Here is an 18,725-nt window from a genome sequence, read left to right as displayed (position 1 = left end):
TCCTCCTTGCGGTTTTAATAACCTGCACTCTTTTCTGAAGGCTTTCCTCTAGATTTTGGAGCTTGGATGTACGTATTTTTGTTCATTCAGCCTCGAGAGCTTTAGTAATAACATGCAGTGACTTTGAATGAGGAGTATATCCGGAGTGCATTCAGCATTCCAGTTTATCCCAAAAGTGTGCAGTGGGATTTGAATGATGACCTTGAAGAACTGCCATGATATTTGACCAACTAGTGTGAGGTCAACTCGCGGATGTTTTGCATAGTATTACCTCACAGTATGACATAAAAGGTGATAATGACTCTCTTTATTACATTCACGGACTTTGTTAGGGACACCCACTACACAGGACTTTCAGTAGCTATTAGCTCGGCTGGAAGTAACCGTTTTTCGCCGTTGACGGCTGGCTACTGTTACAGCTGGTGAGAAGTGGCTGTGAGACGCTCACAGTATGACATAACAGTTTATGACGCTGCCTACTATCAGACCAGGGAAAGCATGCAAACTCCATGCATACAGACCCCAAGGCAGGACTCGAACCCTCAACCCTGAAAGGGTAAGGCCACAGTGCACACACACTAACACACACACAAAAATAAATAAATAAATAAATAAACAGTAAATTTGGAAACGACACTCAGCCTACAACTCCATATCTTTGGACTATGGGGGGAATCCTTAAGTACCCTTCGGAGACCTCAACAAAGCACAGGGAGAATATGTAAACTGCCCACACAGACCAGATGTAAGATTCCAACCTGCAACCCTGGAGGTATTGGGCAGCCTCTGAGCCACCATGCCTAGCTTGCATTATCCTTAGTAGTGCTTAGTAATGACGTCATTTAACAAGCATGTATTTTATTCTAATAATACAATATAAATAAAAAGCATTGTTATTATCTGTTATTAAATGTAAAACGGTGTACACCATGGGTAAGGTTATATGATGACCTGGTTGGTGGTTTGAGGTGATGTTTACACATGTGTGCTTCTAATCCACTCAGCTGTGTGTGTGTGTGTGTGTGTGTGTGTGTACGATCACTTCCTGGTCATATGAGAGGGGAATCACTGTGCCGCCTTGATACTGCTTCCACCAGGGCAGAGGATCAGCTCCTTCACCGCTTTTCTCATCTGTGAATGTTGTAACCTGAACCTTAGACCTACAGGGACACACACTGCAGGTAAAGACAGAGATCATGGCTCTGATGCTGTTTGTTCTGAGAGGCCCGTGTGCGCGTGCTTCTGTGTCTAGCTCTATTAGCCGCTTGATTTTTCACTTTTTTCACCTGTTTAGTATTTTATTTTAATTATCATTTTTATTAGTTTGTCATGATTGTCCGGGTTTCATTCTGGTTGTGTTTACCAGATGTGAAAAGCTGTAACCAAGGCTTTAATACAGCTCGGTGTCCCTATACTAGCGTGCTAAGTAGCGCAGTATGCTAGCTACTGTTTCGTGCTAGTCTCGCACACTATCTAGTACGCTAGTATGCTGATTCAGCCACAGCCTGTATTTGACGTGAAGCTAACTAGCTAGCGGTGTCATTTATCACAAACACTAATCCAAATTTAAATTTGTTTAACATATACATATTAAATATTTGTTCTAAAATGTTTTATAAACAATTAAAGGTGATATTGTAAAAATGTATAATCTCAAAATGATGGCTAACAGTGATAAAATTGTGTTAGCTGACTTAGCTAGCTTAACCAATACAATACAATACAATACAATACATGGAAGACAGATTCATACACTCCTAATAGTGTCAGTGAAATTAAAATAAATAAACCAAAATAAATGTTTTTTTTAAATAAATAAGGAATACAAGTTATTTAGTATTTTTCTTATTTAAGTCCCATTTATTACAGGTCCACTTTATTATATTACAGGTCCACTACACTGTGTGGTAAAGCTTTATCATAAAAAAAGATTTTTAGGCTTTTTTTTTTTTCATGACAGCTTCCCTGGACATCACCTCACCCACTCACGCATCGTCTATATCACTTTTTTCAATCTTGTATACAGGGTCTCGGGGGTAGGGTGCGCCTAAAGCCCATCCTAGGAGATTTAGGGCACTAGGCGGGGTACACGTGCTGGACAATTCACCACAAGGCACACACCGAATCACACACTCATTCACATACAGGCACTTTTGTGACACTAATTAGTCTAATTTGCATTTATTTGAACTATGGGAGGAAACTGGAGTACCCGGAGGAAACCCACCAAGCATGGAACCCCACCATGCAAACTCCATGCTCATAGACCCTAAGGCTGGAGTTGGACCCCGGAGGTGCAAGGCGACAGTGATAACCACTAAGCCACGGTACCGTACTTCAGAATAAATCTGATCAATCAATTACCTTGATTGTAAAAATGGAAAATACAATGGTCACCGTTGGCCTCCAGTTATCACCACTAGCATCAACGGTTCCAAGTGTGACTACAATGGTTCCCAGATGGATGGATAAAATCTTGTATTGTAACTTTTGACAATACCGGATTAATCGATGTTTGAACATATTCTTCATTAGCATGATCACCATCCTGCTCATCATCATCATCCTCAACCTCAACCTTAACCTGTCCAACATGACAACACATCCATCTCATGTTTTGTTTATCATTTCCATGGAGTCATGCTTCCTTCCTGAACGATTGTTATTACTACAGAAAACTCATCACTGAAAAACATACACAGTACATCACTGTTATGGGGGCAAAAGGGGGAACCTACTGATATTAGGCAGGTAAATACAGTACACCGATCAGCCATAACATTATGACCACCTGCCTAATATTGAGTAGGTTCCCTTTTTTCTCACCATAACAGTGATGCACTGTGTGTTCTGACACCTTTCTATCACAACCAGCATTAACATTTTCATCGACTGAATCTACACTAGCTACGGTCACTGAAATTGATAAAAAGGTTAATGCTGGATTTAATAGAAAGGCGTCACCTACTCAATATTAGGCAGGTGGTCATGTTGCAGCTAATTGGTTTATGTTTATGGTCATTCCTGCGTCTTTCTCACTTAAGTGCTGTTCCTGAATCCTTTCTTTCTCTTCCTCTATCTGTTTCTTTTTATTTCCTTCCTCTTCCCTTGACTTCCCCAGTTTTTCACTTCTCCTGATTTCTGGATCGTTCATCGTGCACGTGGCCCAGAAGAGTCTGTTTTGAATCCGTTTTTTCCAACGCCACAAGCAGAAAGCAATCTCAAAGAGAGGACAGTGGATTCAATGGTACCACACCTCCTTCACATTGAGTTTGGGGTGAAGGGGTGGGAATGGCAACAGGGATGTGTTTTTTTTTTTTTTTGTTTCATTGTGAATGATTTTTGCACAAAAATCAGTTTGAAAATTAACAGACCGTTTCCAGGCTTGTCTCATTGCGCTATGTGATGTTAAAGAGAGAGAAAACAGTGGTCTCCGGGAGAAGAGTAAAAGAGACAGAGATTTAGGGTTTAAATAATAAAAAAAACAGGTCAGTGGATCTTGATATTGGCCATTTCATCCTTTATAGCAAGAGTGAACTTGTACCCGAAATGTTATTTAAAAACAAACCAGTAAAAGCGGGCGAAGAAACTTTTTTATAAAAAGCAACTTTATCTGCTTTCATAATCGGTTTAGTTCAGTTTAATTTAAAATGTGTTACGAAATATTTATAAATATTTATTAACAGATTGTCCCTGATTGCAAGGAAAAACTCACTGAGATGGCAATAGGAAAAAACTTTAAGAAGAATTGGAGTCAACAGGGAGCTCATCCTCATTTAGCTAATATCAGATATCAGGGATTAATCTGCTGTTATACTGAGGTCTTCACATTGATCCAAGCCAGGGGTTCAAGATCATTTTTGTCCTATATGTTGAATCTGCAATGTCCGTCAAATATAAGAGTTAATATAGTATAACTTATACATACAGGGATCACCCGGTACCATATCACGATACCTAGGTGCCGATTTGATTTGAATTGCGGTCCTGTAACTTTCGTGATTATACGAGCATACCACACGGGATCCTATTCTGTGTCGGCCTGTGAATAGTTTAGAGCACACCACCTGTAGGATTGTAGAGGACCAGTAAGTAACTTCTCACATTTACAGTACATCTCAAATGCAAACATACTCTATATGAATTAAAAAGTTATTTTAAAATATCCGGACCAATTGCCACAAACAAGAATGATGATACACAATTAAATCTTTTTTTTTCTGTCAACCTCTGATAACTTATGGTTCTTACATTAAAGTCTGGGGTAAAAGTTAAAGCATTGTGCACATGCAGGGTATTTATAAGAAATTTATTTAAGTGAAATGAGCTGATGGATTTTTTTTTTTTTGGAAAAAAATAAATAAATCCAACAATTATCCATAAATACACTTAGTTACAGGATTACTGTAAAACCAATACTGTATACCAATAGTTTCCAATTTAAATTCTTTTAACCAAGATGGCAGATGATCTGGTAATTTGAAGTGCAATATGTGCAATGTTTTTCATATAATTTTACATCAATAAGATTACATGAATAAATGCTCGTTTTAAATATTTCCTAAATATAATGGATAATTGATTTATTTTTTTTTCTCTGTGGTTCTGCAAGAGGGAGCCAGAGAGGGAGGAGCAGACTGACGCCACCATGCCTCCCAAATTTAAGCGGCACCTGAACGATGACGAGGTCACCGGCTCTGTGCGCAGTGAGAGGGTAAGATGTGTCACGTTGCAGAGCATTGTGGGATATCATCATTTAAGATTTAAGCAGTTCAACTTGAAATTGTTTTGTATGTGGTATAAGACACTCTTGGTGGCAGTGGAAAGTTATAATGGCAACCAAAGAAACTGGATGACCATGTGTTAAAATTTTAATCTAGTTAATGACAGTCATAGTCACACTTTTAAAATACTTAGATTTACCTGTATTATGAGTGTGCACTGTTGGAATTAAGAAATACATGACAAACTGGTTAGTGGAGATGTATGCAAGTTTATGACATCTTAAATATTAACATTTAACAATTATTACATTCAAATCTTGCAAATGCGACTGGCACTGCATGCAGTGGCTGGGTTATTTGCGGTGTGGTAACCGACTGATGGCGGGACCCAAACCTGAATCCTCAGGTCCGAAAATCAACAACCTAAAGCCTTAGCCACCTGAGCCAGCAACCACATGCATTACATCTAATGTACTCTTGTAAAAGTTGTTCCTCTTCAAGGTAGCTTGCGCACACAACTTTAGTTTTATCCAAACTTCCATTTATAAGCTTTTATAATGAAACTTGCTGTTCAGTACACCTGGTGATGTTTCCTCAGCCATCATATCCACATTAAACGTGCCATCATCTACATAGCTACTGTAGGTAAAGGTAAAATTGTACCGTGTTAAAATTAATATATTAATCACAACGCGTTTTTTGCCCTTTTATTAGTAACATGTTAAATCATGCAGATATTTAATCACGCTATAGTGTGGCTGTAGTGCGCTGCAAAAAAAACTATTCATGCAGGTACATGCTAGTAGTCTCAAGGGAAAATGTGATCTCTGTGATTTAGATTATGGTGAAAGATGGGATGTTCTAAGTGTTTCTATAATTGTCAACCTGTGATTTTGAAATATATATATATATATATTTTAACCTATTGCAGTATTTAGAGTTTTCTCATAATGATGCAATAATGGGGGGAAAAAGCCAGTTAGATGCAATTCTGTGAATAGAAAAGACTTGTTGGTGAGAGAGCAGAGAATGGCCAGGCCGGGTCGAGCTGACAGAAGGGCTAGAGTAACTCAGATAACCACTCTGCGCAATTGTGGAAAGCGTGCAAAACATGTGGAACCTTGAGGTGGATGGAATACAACAGCAAAAGACCATGTTGGGTTTCACTTCTGTCAGGCTAGAACAGAAAGCTGAGGCTGCATTAGGCACAGGCTCACCAAACCAAACCAAACCAGTTTTAGCCTGGTCTGATGAATCTGGATTTCTGCATGGTCGGGTTTGAATCTGTCACCAACAACATGAATCCATTGACACAACCTGCCTTGTGAGAACAGTCCAAGCTAGGGGAATGTTTTCTTGGCATATTTTGAGCTCGTTAATCCCAATCGATCATCAGTTGAACACCACAGTCTATTTGAGTAATGTTGCTGAACATGTGCATCCCTTCTTGGTCACGATTTACCCATTATCTTATGGCTACTGCCAGTCGCCAGATCTGAATCCAGTAGAACACCTTTGGTAGAACAAGATGTGATTAGCATGACAAAAATATCTATCTGTGCCAGAAGAATTGAGGCTATTATAAGAGTAAAGTCAGGCCCTAACAGTGTGAGGATAGTTTTCCTAATATTGTGCTTAGTGACGGTGCACCAAATGGCCAAAAGTATGTGGACACGCACGTTTATTACACCTATAAGTTAAACCTCCCGTTCCAGATTTATAATAAATGCTCTTATAATAAATTCTGCTCCTCTGGCAGTTCAGTGAGTGCGTGATAATTATAAAAGGATCACAAGCTTCATTATTCAGGGGTTAAATTTGATTAAGCCTTTAACGTCACTGGATGCATAGCTATCCAGTCAGTAAACAAAATGGCTGTATATTTTGGAAGCACCTCAATACTGCCTTCTCGTGCTTCATAGTGTGGGAAGTATAATGGTTCTTGGTTTTCTATGTCAGACTGTTAAAAAAAGCATGCACACACACACTTGCTCCTTTCTTCCTCCCAGCAGATCATCACTAATGACTACCAGTCCACGTCTGTGTTCCGAGTGTTTTTCACCCATGTGACCTCTTCTCCATCCCTGGCTCTTCCTTATGTTTTCGTCCTTGCAGGCTTATTTTCTCTCTTTTTTTTTTTTATGCCTCAAAATGACTTTATATGCATTATTACTTCCCTATGGCAAGAAATAAAACCATAAAGAGCTATTTGTGTGCAACATAGGTCTAACTGCATGTTTCTTTATGAGATAACAAAAAAAAAAATTAATGTGAAAAGATGGCTGAAGAGATTGCAAGGGAATTTTAATTATGATGTTAAAAAGTAAAAAGGATAGTTAATGAAGAAAAAAAAATCATGGTCCTCTGATCTCACAGGAGTAAAGAATTGTTCTATCTGTCTTATGGTAAAACATTAACACGTCCTCATAACTGTCATCACTGTATGTGGGTTTGTCAAGAACCAGCTGCAAATTATTGGATGAAAATACTGAGCTCTGTGGTATCCAAAGAAAAGTCTTTCTGGACTTTCCTCATAAATATTCCCGTTCGGACATCTGTGAAGCGAGGTCTAACTGATATTTTTCTAATATGTCCCTCAGGTGGCGGTTACGCCATCACTGTTGATTGTAACTTGTTCTGAAAGAGATGGATTTATATTTATATTACAGTACGAGAGCTGTGCTGCTGGGAAAACAGCAGACACAACACTCCAGAATTGCACGTGGAGTCTGGGTGCAGTTACAGTTTTATGGAAGGATGTTAGACCTGGTCAGCCCTCTCGCACAGCTCTCGAGTTTCTGTAAAGTCAGACACCTGTAGTAAGCATTTAGTTACGGTAGCACAGCGTTAAACTATAGTGTGGACTAAAGCTTGCTCATTTAGAACTGCCAAAATCCAGCCAGAATCAAGTTTAGTAGAAATGTTTCATTACTCATCGAAGTAGCTTCTTCAGTGATTATTATTATCAGTGTTATTTTTATACAATAAAAAACAAATACATTTTATACTTTTTTTAGACTAGTAGGCTAATCGTTGCATTAAATGCAGCATAAAGACATACATCAGAAAACAATGGTACACTTAGAAATAACTCGTCCTGATCTGACTTTGTTTTTCACCAGAGGAACTTGCTGGAGGAAGACTCTGATGAGGAGGAAGACTTCTTTTTGTGAGCAACACACTCTCTCTCCCTACCTCACACACCTCATCTTTAGATGTCTCTGATGACTCTGATGTCTTTTTTTTTTTTTTTTTTTTTTGTCTTTCTTACAGAAGAGGACCAACTGGACCCAGGTTTGGCCCCCAGAATGACAAAATCAGACAGTAAGTGATTACCAGAGCTATCCGGGTACTTGCATTGGTTAAATACTGCAGTGATTTATATTGTTCAGCTGTCAACAAGTTATTTAACCCTCATTGATGCGGAGAGTAGCTTCTCATTTCTTAACCAACCATGTTAGAAGACACATCCTGTGTGTCATGGCAAGATGTTACTAGGGTCAAAACCAAAGAAAACAACTAAGGAGATTAAAACTGTCCAATGCATTACTGAAATCTGAAAGGACAGTGGTAAACCATCATCTTTGAAGAAGCAATGTGATCTAAAAATTTTTGAATGACCGTGATAGGAGAAACTTAATCATTTGGTCAATTCAAATCACAATTATGTTTAATAGTAAAAGAGAGAGCATTTCCACACACCAAACTCAAGGAATTAGGACTAAACAGTTGTGTAGCCTTAAGAAATCCACTTATAAGTGATGCTTATTGGAAAAACAGCTTTAATTTGGTATGGAGCATAAAGAATGGACTGTGGAGCATAGCAAAAGGTCAAAATGAGTCCAGATTTACACTGCTCTAGAGTGATTGGTACCTCAGGGTAAGAAGAGAGGTGGATGAAATGATGCCCCCATTATGCCTAATGCCTACTGTACAAGCCCATGGGGCAGTGTTATGATCTGGGTTGCTTCAGTTGGTTCTAGGCTCAGCAATGTTGCGTGCCCAAAAAATTAGGTTATGCTGAATTCCCTGAAGCCATGGGCATATTCCAATGTATTCCAGGGTATATTAAAATTCATTAAAGGAAAATGTCTATTGACCCAGAGTTATAGGCCTGTTTCACCCTGTCGATTTAAACACACACAGAACACATTATTAGTCCAATAGAAATCCTGCACATGGCTTAAAATTCAGTCCGGGTGACCTTATATAACTTTCTTATAAACAGATCCCTGAAAACACACTTTTCCAGTGAAGGAATTATTTTTCACAGACCAATCCAGGCTGATTTCACACTTATGGTCAGAACGAAAGAAGGTTTCTATCATTATTTGGACTACTAGGACATAATAAAATGATTGCATTTGTAAGTGCGTAATTCAAAACATTAGATGGAATGAAGACCATCAACATTTAGATTTGACCTGCCTTGAGATGTTGAAGTTAGGAATGTGGAAATGGTATGCACTTCTGTTTTGAGTTTTGACCCTGCCATCCCCGTGCCTTTGGTGTGGTTCAGCCCATGCAGCCATGCCGTAAATTACTCAGGTAAGTCAATGTGAGGTTTCCACATTTGGCTCGCCACTCTTGGCCCGACCAGTGTTTTGGTGTCCCGGGTCAACGGAGCGAGTGGTACAACTGTGGGTGGTACAAGGTGCATATTTGTAGCAGGTGGAAGGCTCAATGGACAGACTTCTAGACTCCTACGCAGGCAGCTTTTCGGAAGATCGTTCTAATTAGCACATATTGATGAGAAATGCTTTTTGCAGATCAGTATGGATCAAAATAGCCTGCCTCGTGCCTTACTACTGCACTGTATATCACCTGTAAGGGAGCACATCCCGTCCTGGTAACAGTGCAAATGTTGTTAGATCTTGTGAAGACTCAGTATCACAACGCTCTCTTTTTTGCTTTTGTGTATCAGGGTGCAATCTCAAGTTGACGAGGTCATCGATGTGATGCAGGAGAACATCTCGAAGGTGATCGAACGCGGAGAGCGCCTAGAAGACCTGCAGGATAAATCTGGTGAGTCATACAGTATGTCACCAACGAGAACGATTACAACAGTAGGGGCGGATAAATCACCCGTCCAGGTGTCTGGAGCGGACAATTACACATAAATCTGGGTAGACATACCGGCACTCTGTAGTCTGGTAGTCACCAGAAGGGCATGACTTTACAACAGTATTGACTTTCACAAAATGGTTTATTTGATACTTGCAGTTCTATCCAAAAGTCTTGGGACCCCCCGCCATTTCTTTATATTAAATTAAATAAAAGTAATGGGAGCAAATGTTTTACTGCAACAGACTCAAAGTGCTTAAAGATTTTAAAATTTATTGTTTATATACCAACCTTATTTTCCCTCTCGTCTGTTCAAACGATTTAGCATTTGACATTAGCAGTAACTAATCACTGGCCCGATCATCTGCTCCTGTTTCTCACGGGTTCGTGAATCAAGTTAGATGGCTGTTTTATAGGTGAATGATTCATAGGTCACTGTGTGGCTTAAACAAAAAAGCATTCCTCTGAAACTGGTAAGGTACAGGCAATAGACTAAAAATGAGAGACGAAAAAAGTCCTTCAGGCAGCCTGGAGAACCATTGCTTAAAGATTGATTCAGACTATACAAGTAAACAAATAAACAAACAAACAAACAAATAAATAGAGGAATATTTATGAAAATGACAAGTGATGCTATTATTGTCTTGGCCTTGCACATGTAGCCATAAAAAATAAATTTTGACAATTTTGTGCAGCCCGAACTTTTAGTACGCCACTTAGGCACAATCTCCCTTCCATGGCACGTACGTGACCTGAGACCTCATTAAAATTTTCTTTAAAACCACCATCATGGCAAAAACCGAGCCAACTCACAAAGATGCAAGCTTTTTACGGATCCTAACAAGAAAAATCTTCCCTTATTTGGATTTCTGACATCTTGTTTGTTTTGACAGTTTCTTTTGACATCTTGTCACATGACCATTGTATTTGCATACTCATTGATATTCTCATCAGCGTCTGCCATAGATGGGCGTTTAAACAGAATGAGCCTTGTTAGTTATTTCAACATTTATAGAACGCATTGTATTTGCTATAGTGACCTTATTTTTTTTCTCTTCATATTAACATAGTCTTACACATGTAACATAGATTTTGAGAATCATGTATGCTCTGTGTCGATCTTTAAGACGCCATTAAAAATACAACAGAACAACTGTGCAAAAGGAAAAGAAGTGCATCATGATTTCTGATTGGGTGTCTGGTCTTCCAAAACACAGCAGGTATGATTCGTCCACCTTTAGATTGCCTTAACAGGGAAGATCTTTGTGTGACTTTTTCACAACGCCACACTTTACGACTTCCTGTTTTTGATGGTGATTTCTTCACCAGTTCCTCCTAAGCCACATTTTGTAAATTTTTCTGACATAACTGACATAGCTGAGTTTTTAAAGCGATTTTAAGCTACTCTTAAATGTGTATCTAGGGAAGAGTTTCTCAATATAGTCCACCGGGGCTCTCTTCCAGCTACCAACATGCTTGGACCAAACGCTACTAAATAGGGGTATAATTATACTGGGATCTGGGAAAGGGCAAACATTTGTGGCTTAGGAAACACTGGTCTAGGTTATTTGAGACAGCCATATGTCACTCCTGGGGCTGACAGAACACATATCCTGCGTAAGTGCCCTTGGTTTGCCGTTCAGTAGAAGTTTATGAGGTGTCCCAGTCAAAGGAGTTCTTGTCCGTGTGGAACAAAGAGCCAAAGCATTAGGAACGGATCGAGTATCTCGGAGGATCTTGTTGTAAATTATATGATAAGAATACTTTAGCACGTTTTGCATAAAAGGAACCTTTTATTTTAAGATCAAAGGGTTATTGTTCAAAAATTAAGCATTTTTTTTTCCTCATAAATAAAAAGAACAGCTCGTTCAAGAGAAATGTAAAATGACTGACATTTGCTTGTGTCCCGCCTCCTACTTCTAATGTCACATCTTATAGGTTGGTGTTCTCATTTCAGTTTGTCAGAGGACATGAAGAATAACTTGTTTCTTAATACGAAATGAACTCATTGTATCTTCAACTCAGCTATCATGTACACAGGTATTGATTACTATTGGTTTGTTAAAGATGGCACTAAAAATCTAAGCTGGAAAATGGTTAACAAAAAATTGAAAATTGAAAAGGTTGGAAATTTGAATCTAAACACACGAAAAATAGACTTAAGAAAATAAAGTTTAGCTTGTTATTACAATCATTAAAACAATTTAAAAAAGCACTATTTATTCTCTAACACCAGACTCATGCAGTGCAGTCAAAACCCCGTCACGGTACAAGCTGGGAGCTGGGAAGGTGAATAAACACCAGGTGGTTGGGGAAAAAAATCTGCAGCCTGTCTGTTTTAGTTAAGAAGTAGACACTAGAAAAGGTTGCATACGCACAAAAAAAGGCAAAATAAACTTTTCTTATGTCTAAAACTGACAAGACTTTCCTTTGGAAGGACTGTACCCAAACTGCATTTTAACCACACAAACAGGACTGTAGCTGTTGTTCTTCATGTATTCATACTTTACTGAAGAGGGAATATTTACCTCTTCAACAAGATTTTAAAATTTGAACTTTGAGGAGAAACAGAAGTATAGGCTGTTCGAGACGAGCTCTTTTGTATGGTACGTGTTGACTAGCTTGATTCTCCTGGTGCACATAAACATCTTTTGATGCAATCTGTTTTCTGTTAATTGCATCACTTTCAGAAGAACAAATATCACTGCGCACATGAGACTCAGGGCAACACAGAGAATTCTGTAGAGCAGAGGGATGCATAAGCTGAACAGTTTAGGAAAGACCGTGTGGTTTTCTCATCAAACAATACAAACCAGCATACATGCAAGAAGTCATCATGAGCCTAATACCTTAGGAGTTTCGATGTAACGTTATTATTAAAAATCCATAGCTAATCCAAATAATGCAAAACTAAAAAAATTTATTTTTAACCTAAACTGTCCAAACAGTTTCTTCGAAGTGGCTTAAGCTTTCATTCACATTTAATTCACATTATTAGTCATTTTTGCCTCTCATATGTTCATTGACCAGTAGCATTTCACTGTATGTTTGCAAGCGTTCCGCAAGACGAGCAAAGATTTTTAATAAATTTTAACTTGAAAAACGAGCAAGTCTTGTCTTATGAGCACAGAGTATAATGTATCACGCATGCGCTTCTTGTTTTGAAGTGCAACTGAGCCAACGTTTTTTCTCTCTCTTGCGCCGCGGAGTTGTGGGTAATTGTCTCCCCTGATGGGTCTTAGTGCGTGTCTCTTACTGGTATAATCATCTGTGCACGCGTGTACTGTTTACTATAACACTGTGACCACGTGTGTTCGTAAAACATATTTTATTTTGTTTTTACAGCATGCATGTAAAGTAAGAGTTTCATTAGTCTAATCAGAAATCCATTTTTCCCCTCAGCCTGTGTGCGTGCGAAATTTGACACCGTGCCGGTTCTCACACACACTCTCTCTCTCTCGCCTTTAGCATGTGTTTGTGACCCAGCACGGTGTCCAATTACGTGCGCACACACATAACGACAGACACACATAACGACACACGCATTTAAACGGAAACACTTATCTGTCGGGATTTATTTTTACTTTTTTTTTAAAGGTAAAGTGCAGGTTAATTTGTTTTATTCAAATTTTGTGTTGATTTTTTTTATGTATTTATTTTTTGGGGCTGTAGAACAAATAATTTGAGTTTCCATTATTTCTTATGGGAAAATTTAATTTGGTTTTTACGAGTGTTTTGGAATACGAGCCCACTTCCAGAACGAATTATGCTTGTAACCCAAGGTTCCACTGTATTACTATTGTGGAAGATTGCCATCACTCATGCAGTACTGTTTGGATGCAAACACACTATGACCCTTTGGACATTTACAGGTAAATATTTAAACTTCCAGGCCAAAAAAAGTCAACATTTGTTTTTTTTAATAAGCTTAATATTAAGAGCCTTTGATTGGGTAATTATTGCAGGGGTTAATATGTTTAAAATGTAACTGATCCACTTTCTCAAACAACCATGTATTCTGTGGTTGTGGAAAAGCTGTTATTGTGCTTCAGAATGGGCAAATTATTGACCTGTACCAGGCAAAGACATCAACTAAGGAGATACTGAAATGACTGGAATGAGGCGAATAACTGTCTAACTCCTCAATAAAACCTGTACAGATAATGCTGTGCCATCAACTTTACAGATGAAATGTGTTCAGAAAATACATAAATGACCGTTATTGGAGTTCACCTAAACTCTTGATGTGGCAGCATAAAAAAGTCAACAGAAGAAATCTGAGCTATGTTTAATAGTGAAAGTCAGAGCATTTTCTTGAAAATACAATGTAACCAGAACTCACATAATTGAGTCTAAATAGCTGCATGGTCATGGGAAAACCACTACTTGGTGAGATAAGAAAAAAAGAGTTTAGTTTGTTAGGAAGCATAAAGATTAGACTTTGGAGCAATGAAAAAAGGTTGTATGAGTCCAGATTGACCCTATTCTAGAGTGATGGGCACACCAGGGTACGAAGCGATGCACCAAACATGCATAGTGGCCGCTGAACAAGCCTCTGGAGGGGTTGCTTCAGTTGGTGAGGTCTCAGCAACATTATGCGACAATAAAATGAAGTCTAGTGATGACCTGAATGTACTGAATAATCAGGTTTATACATTCATGCATTCTTTGATTGCACAGGCATATTCCAGGACTCAGATAGTGAAAGAGTGGTTCTTGGAGCATGAGGAATCATTTTCACACATGAATTGGTCATCAGATTCACCACTGTAATCAAAGCAAAAAGCAGTCGAATGAAATAGAAGCATGTGTGACTTTTTTATTTTAAAGGCAGTGTATGTTGTTTAGAGAGAAAAACTTGGCATCAAACACCTTGCGTAACGGCAGGTGAAACAGAACGGTTCAATATAACTTTCTTTGCTACAAAAACTTGCATTCATGAACCAGATGCTTATAGCAAGGCCTAGTTTCTTATATAATATACACAGATGGGTCAGTCATCTATAAACAGAAACGCTAACGGTTTCCTTTTTCTGAACAACGGCCACGTTTAAACCGTTCTCGGCTACAATTATGTTTGAATATGCAGTCAGAGGCTCCACAAGAGTGCTGCTTTGCCACTGTAATGATATGTGGACTTATTCAGATAATTGTTCTTGGCATTCACTGAAAGAAGAGCTGTCGTGTTTTGTTCTTTTCATTTATACCTCTACCTGTTAACCGTCCCAGCAGGCACACCGAATACCAGCAGGCGTCTCCCGGTAACAGACGGCTCGGCTTCATGTCCGTCTATGGAACTCTCGTTTTCTAAGCTCATTAAGGAGCACATTTCGAATGGAATAACGATCGTGGAGGCCATTACTAAGCACGAGACTGGAGCGAAACGTGGCCCGACAACGTGTTTTTAAATTTACTATCATTATTCGGATGCTTGTTAAAGAGAATCATTGAGGATTCCAGACGAAGCGACGAAGCCAGGCTTACTCTGCCCAATGAATTTCAACAAGCATCTCCTGGAGACAGACTGGGCCAGTAATAGTGATCTCAGTGGAGCTGTTACATAAGTGCTGGAAAACAAAGAGAGTCCTCTCTTTCTCTTTTTCAGTTCTTTCCACGAGTCTGGTCTTTGAAATTTGCCTGATGTTTTGCAGCTCAGCCAGGTGTAGTGGGATGGGCAGGACATCGTCATCGGGCAGATTATTTTGGCAGGTCCGATTCGCTCAGAGTCCTGTTTTTATAAATAAATACCGAGTAGGTGTGTATTGAATAACCTTGTCCTGTCATTCAGCGGACACATGTCTAGACTAAAGTGTGCTCGATTGTTCATTTGCTTGGTCATGTGATTTCCAGAGAGCCTGTCGGACAACGCGTCTGCGTTCAGCAGCCGGGCCAAACAGCTTCACCGGAGGATGTGGTGGAGGGACGTAAAGGTGCGTTCTCTTTTACCTGCCAGTTTCCTTAAAATAATTAAAAATGGATGGGAGTGTTATGGTCAAAAGAAATCATTTATAATGGGTTCAATAAAACAATAGAAAGAACAACACGATCAATGCTAACTGATTTATTTGTTTACCTTATTATGTAATAATTGATATGCTAAATATTGATTATTTTTTACAAGATTTCTCAATTCTAATTTAACTAATTACATACATAGTAAGACATGCAGGGAAATGCTTACGACTATCCGTAAACTTAATAGCAAATGAAAATAGAAGTACACTACAAAATTAAATTTGATGCAAAAATAAATACAAACACTGCCTAAGGTAGAATTTGTCCTGAAGTACAATTTTACCCTGGATGTTAACTCTTTCTTTAAAAATAATTTCTTTTCTAATTTTAAATGAAACAGAACCAATTATAATTTTGTTCCCCTCTATTGCTTCCTCAGATGAAGATGATCGTGGCGTTAGTGATCGTCATAGTGCTGCTCATTATAATTAGTAAGTATGCAGGCTTATAGATCAATATTCTACCTTATTTTAAATGTTATTTTATTTTACAAAAATTAAAATGAATATATTCTCTCTCTTAGTCCCTGTGATACTACGGTATCACTAGTTTTCTGCATGGAGGTTGGAGGCATCATCTGCTCTTCCTCCAACCTCCTCCTTCTCCTCATCTTCCTTTTTTGCCATTCCTCCACATGAGAATGGGGTGCTGCCAGCCCCTCTGAACAGACGCTTCAGCAGGTTCATCTTCAACAGTCGGGCCATTGGAGTGCGAGCGTGTGTGTGTGTGTGTACACATAATACGTTCTTTAAGTCAACATGGCATTGCGAGTGGTCCAACCTACAGTACATCCACACCCTAATCATGCAGTCAGTTTATATGCATAGTAGTGTTTCTGAATCCAGACTCAGTCTTGGTCTTAAAGTTCATATCTGACTTTATTATTTATATGATTTGATTGTTCTCTGCCAAAACAAAGACCTCAACCATTCCTCTCATGCTTACCAGCACATGCAAACTCAAATGTACACCATACACATATACATACAGGGTTACTGGTTTTGCTTTTGTTTTTTCACCTCCCCATATAAGTGGATTCGGTCATCATACTGAAGAGAAAGCCTTCACTATATCCCGTTGTTATGATTTCATGAAAGGTTTAAACAAGCTATTAAAATTAATCTGAGAACCATTGGTGAAGCCAAACGGGTGCTTTTAAACATCAGCGTCTATAACCATATTCTCTTAAAGGAGGTCCTTTTAGCAGCAGGTATGTAAGCAAAAAAATATATATATCATGGCTAATTGTGGTGAGTTTTAGTGATTTTGGTTTTCACAGAACACTTGGTATAAAGGTTTAAGTAAACAACTGACTAGCTCTGTTTTTACTATTTTGCCAAGTTCAGCTTCATTCAAGCTTCGTTATGAAGAAAGGCCATGCAAACCTGAATATTCATCTCTTACAGCCGTGCGGTGCTGATCAAATTTTAATCTGTACCCTTTTATTTTAATGTACACTTTAAAACTTGGCCCTCATGAATCCATCTCATAAAGTAGAATCAGTATAAGCTGCAGTGTTTTTTGGAAAGGACATATGGAAACGATACAGTCCTTACTAGCACATGGGAATTTAAAAGTTGTTACTTGCTTTAAAGTACAGGACCGAGCACAGCGTTGTAATCAAGTGCAGCTGAAATGAGTAATCAGGTTTGTCCAGCTTATAGGCGAGTTGCTCTTGATATGGTGTCCTTGCTACCATGGAAACAACATCTGTAAATTTGTATCAACTTGTATGGCTTCAATGATGTACTATTCTTTTGTATTTAATTTATATGTAAATATCCATTCCTTAACCAAGGGAATTGCGTTAATAGACTGTGAACTACTTTTGTGTTTTGAAATAAATTGGATTTAAAGCGAGTCTGGCTTGACACCTTTCAGAAGTCATGTCTCACTCTCCTCTCCTCATACTTTTACTCTAAATTGCATTATTCAGTTTTTATTCACCACATTCCACCACTCCCTACCGAGCCCCTTGTCACTACTAAAAACTGCTTCTGATTTAACAGATTCTCATCGTTTGATGTTTTATTCTCTGGTTTTCCTCTGGTCCAATACTGCATTTCTCTTTTATTCAATCGGTTTTCCCAATTCCCTTTATTCTCAGTGCCAGCATGTCGCTGGTTTCTTGCAGTTCTGCTGTAGGCAGCAGGACCAAGCCATAGCAACCAACATAGACACATTATATTCTGCAGCAATAACCAGACTATTTATAGGGAGATGAAATAGACGGAACAGGATTCAGTTTCTTTGTCACCGTCTCGTTATATCCTCCTTTATTTTTCTATTTCACATCTTATCTTGGCTTTACTCGAATGTTCATTGAGGGCCATCAAGGCGACCTGGCGACAACCACAAGCTAAGAAGTCCAGGTTTGAGACGGACTGCTGGTTTAAATATTACACAACCAAATCTCCCAGCATGCACTCTGGATGCAAAATTAGATTACTAGTGTTTGATGATTGGTAATCAGAAAAAGACTTCAGTTTGCTAGGGAGCGTAAAGATCGGACTTTGGAGCAATTGATAAAGGGTCTGTGATCATCTGAGTTTAGACTGACCCTAATCCAACGCGATGGGCACATCAACAAAAGAAAGCGCATGAAGCAATGCACCCACCAGACATGGTGGCCACTGTACAAGCCTCTGAAGGCAGTGTAATGATCTGATGTTGCAGCTAACGATCTGAATGTACTAAAAGGTTAACAAATCTATGCAGTTTTTTTCCCTGATGGTACAGGCATATTACAGGACTCATATTGTGAAAGAGTGGTTCTGGGCGCATGAGGAATCATTTTCACACATGAACTAGCCACCGCATAATGTGCTGTAATCAAAGCTAAAGGTGCCTGAGTGAACTCTTAGGTGTGTGCAATTATCTTATGCATTTTCATACACAGATGCATCTCAAAAATCATCGAAA

General features: G+C 38.7%; 1 protein-coding gene across 2 annotated transcripts; it reads left to right on the top strand.

Annotated features, from left to right (window-relative positions):
* Positions 1 to 1,041: 1,041 nt before the first annotated feature.
* Positions 1,042 to 17,663, top strand: vamp4 (vesicle-associated membrane protein 4). Of its 2 annotated transcripts, XM_053489497.1 has the most exons (9): positions 1,042 to 1,181; positions 3,122 to 3,247; positions 4,613 to 4,714; positions 7,847 to 7,893; positions 7,998 to 8,048; positions 9,649 to 9,749; positions 15,639 to 15,718; positions 16,183 to 16,234; positions 16,327 to 17,663. In XM_053489497.1, the coding sequence occupies exons 2-9, from the start codon at positions 3,245 to 3,247 to the stop codon at positions 16,350 to 16,352; spliced, it is 462 nt and encodes a 153-aa protein (XP_053345472.1). In that variant the 5' UTR covers positions 1,042 to 1,181; positions 3,122 to 3,244; the 3' UTR covers positions 16,353 to 17,663. The 2 variants fall into 2 exon arrangements, with proteins under 2 accessions (XP_053345472.1, XP_053345473.1); XM_053489498.1 differs by lacking the exon at positions 3,122 to 3,247.
* Positions 17,664 to 18,725: the final 1,062 nt, after the last annotated feature.

The sequence above is a fragment of the Clarias gariepinus genome, chromosome 27 (assembly GCF_024256425.1).
Source record: "Clarias gariepinus isolate MV-2021 ecotype Netherlands chromosome 27, CGAR_prim_01v2, whole genome shotgun sequence".
Lineage (NCBI taxonomy): Eukaryota > Metazoa > Chordata > Actinopteri > Siluriformes > Clariidae > Clarias > Clarias gariepinus.
The sequence above is the reverse complement of the archived record's forward strand: the minus strand, read 5'-3'. Positions and strand labels throughout refer to the sequence as shown.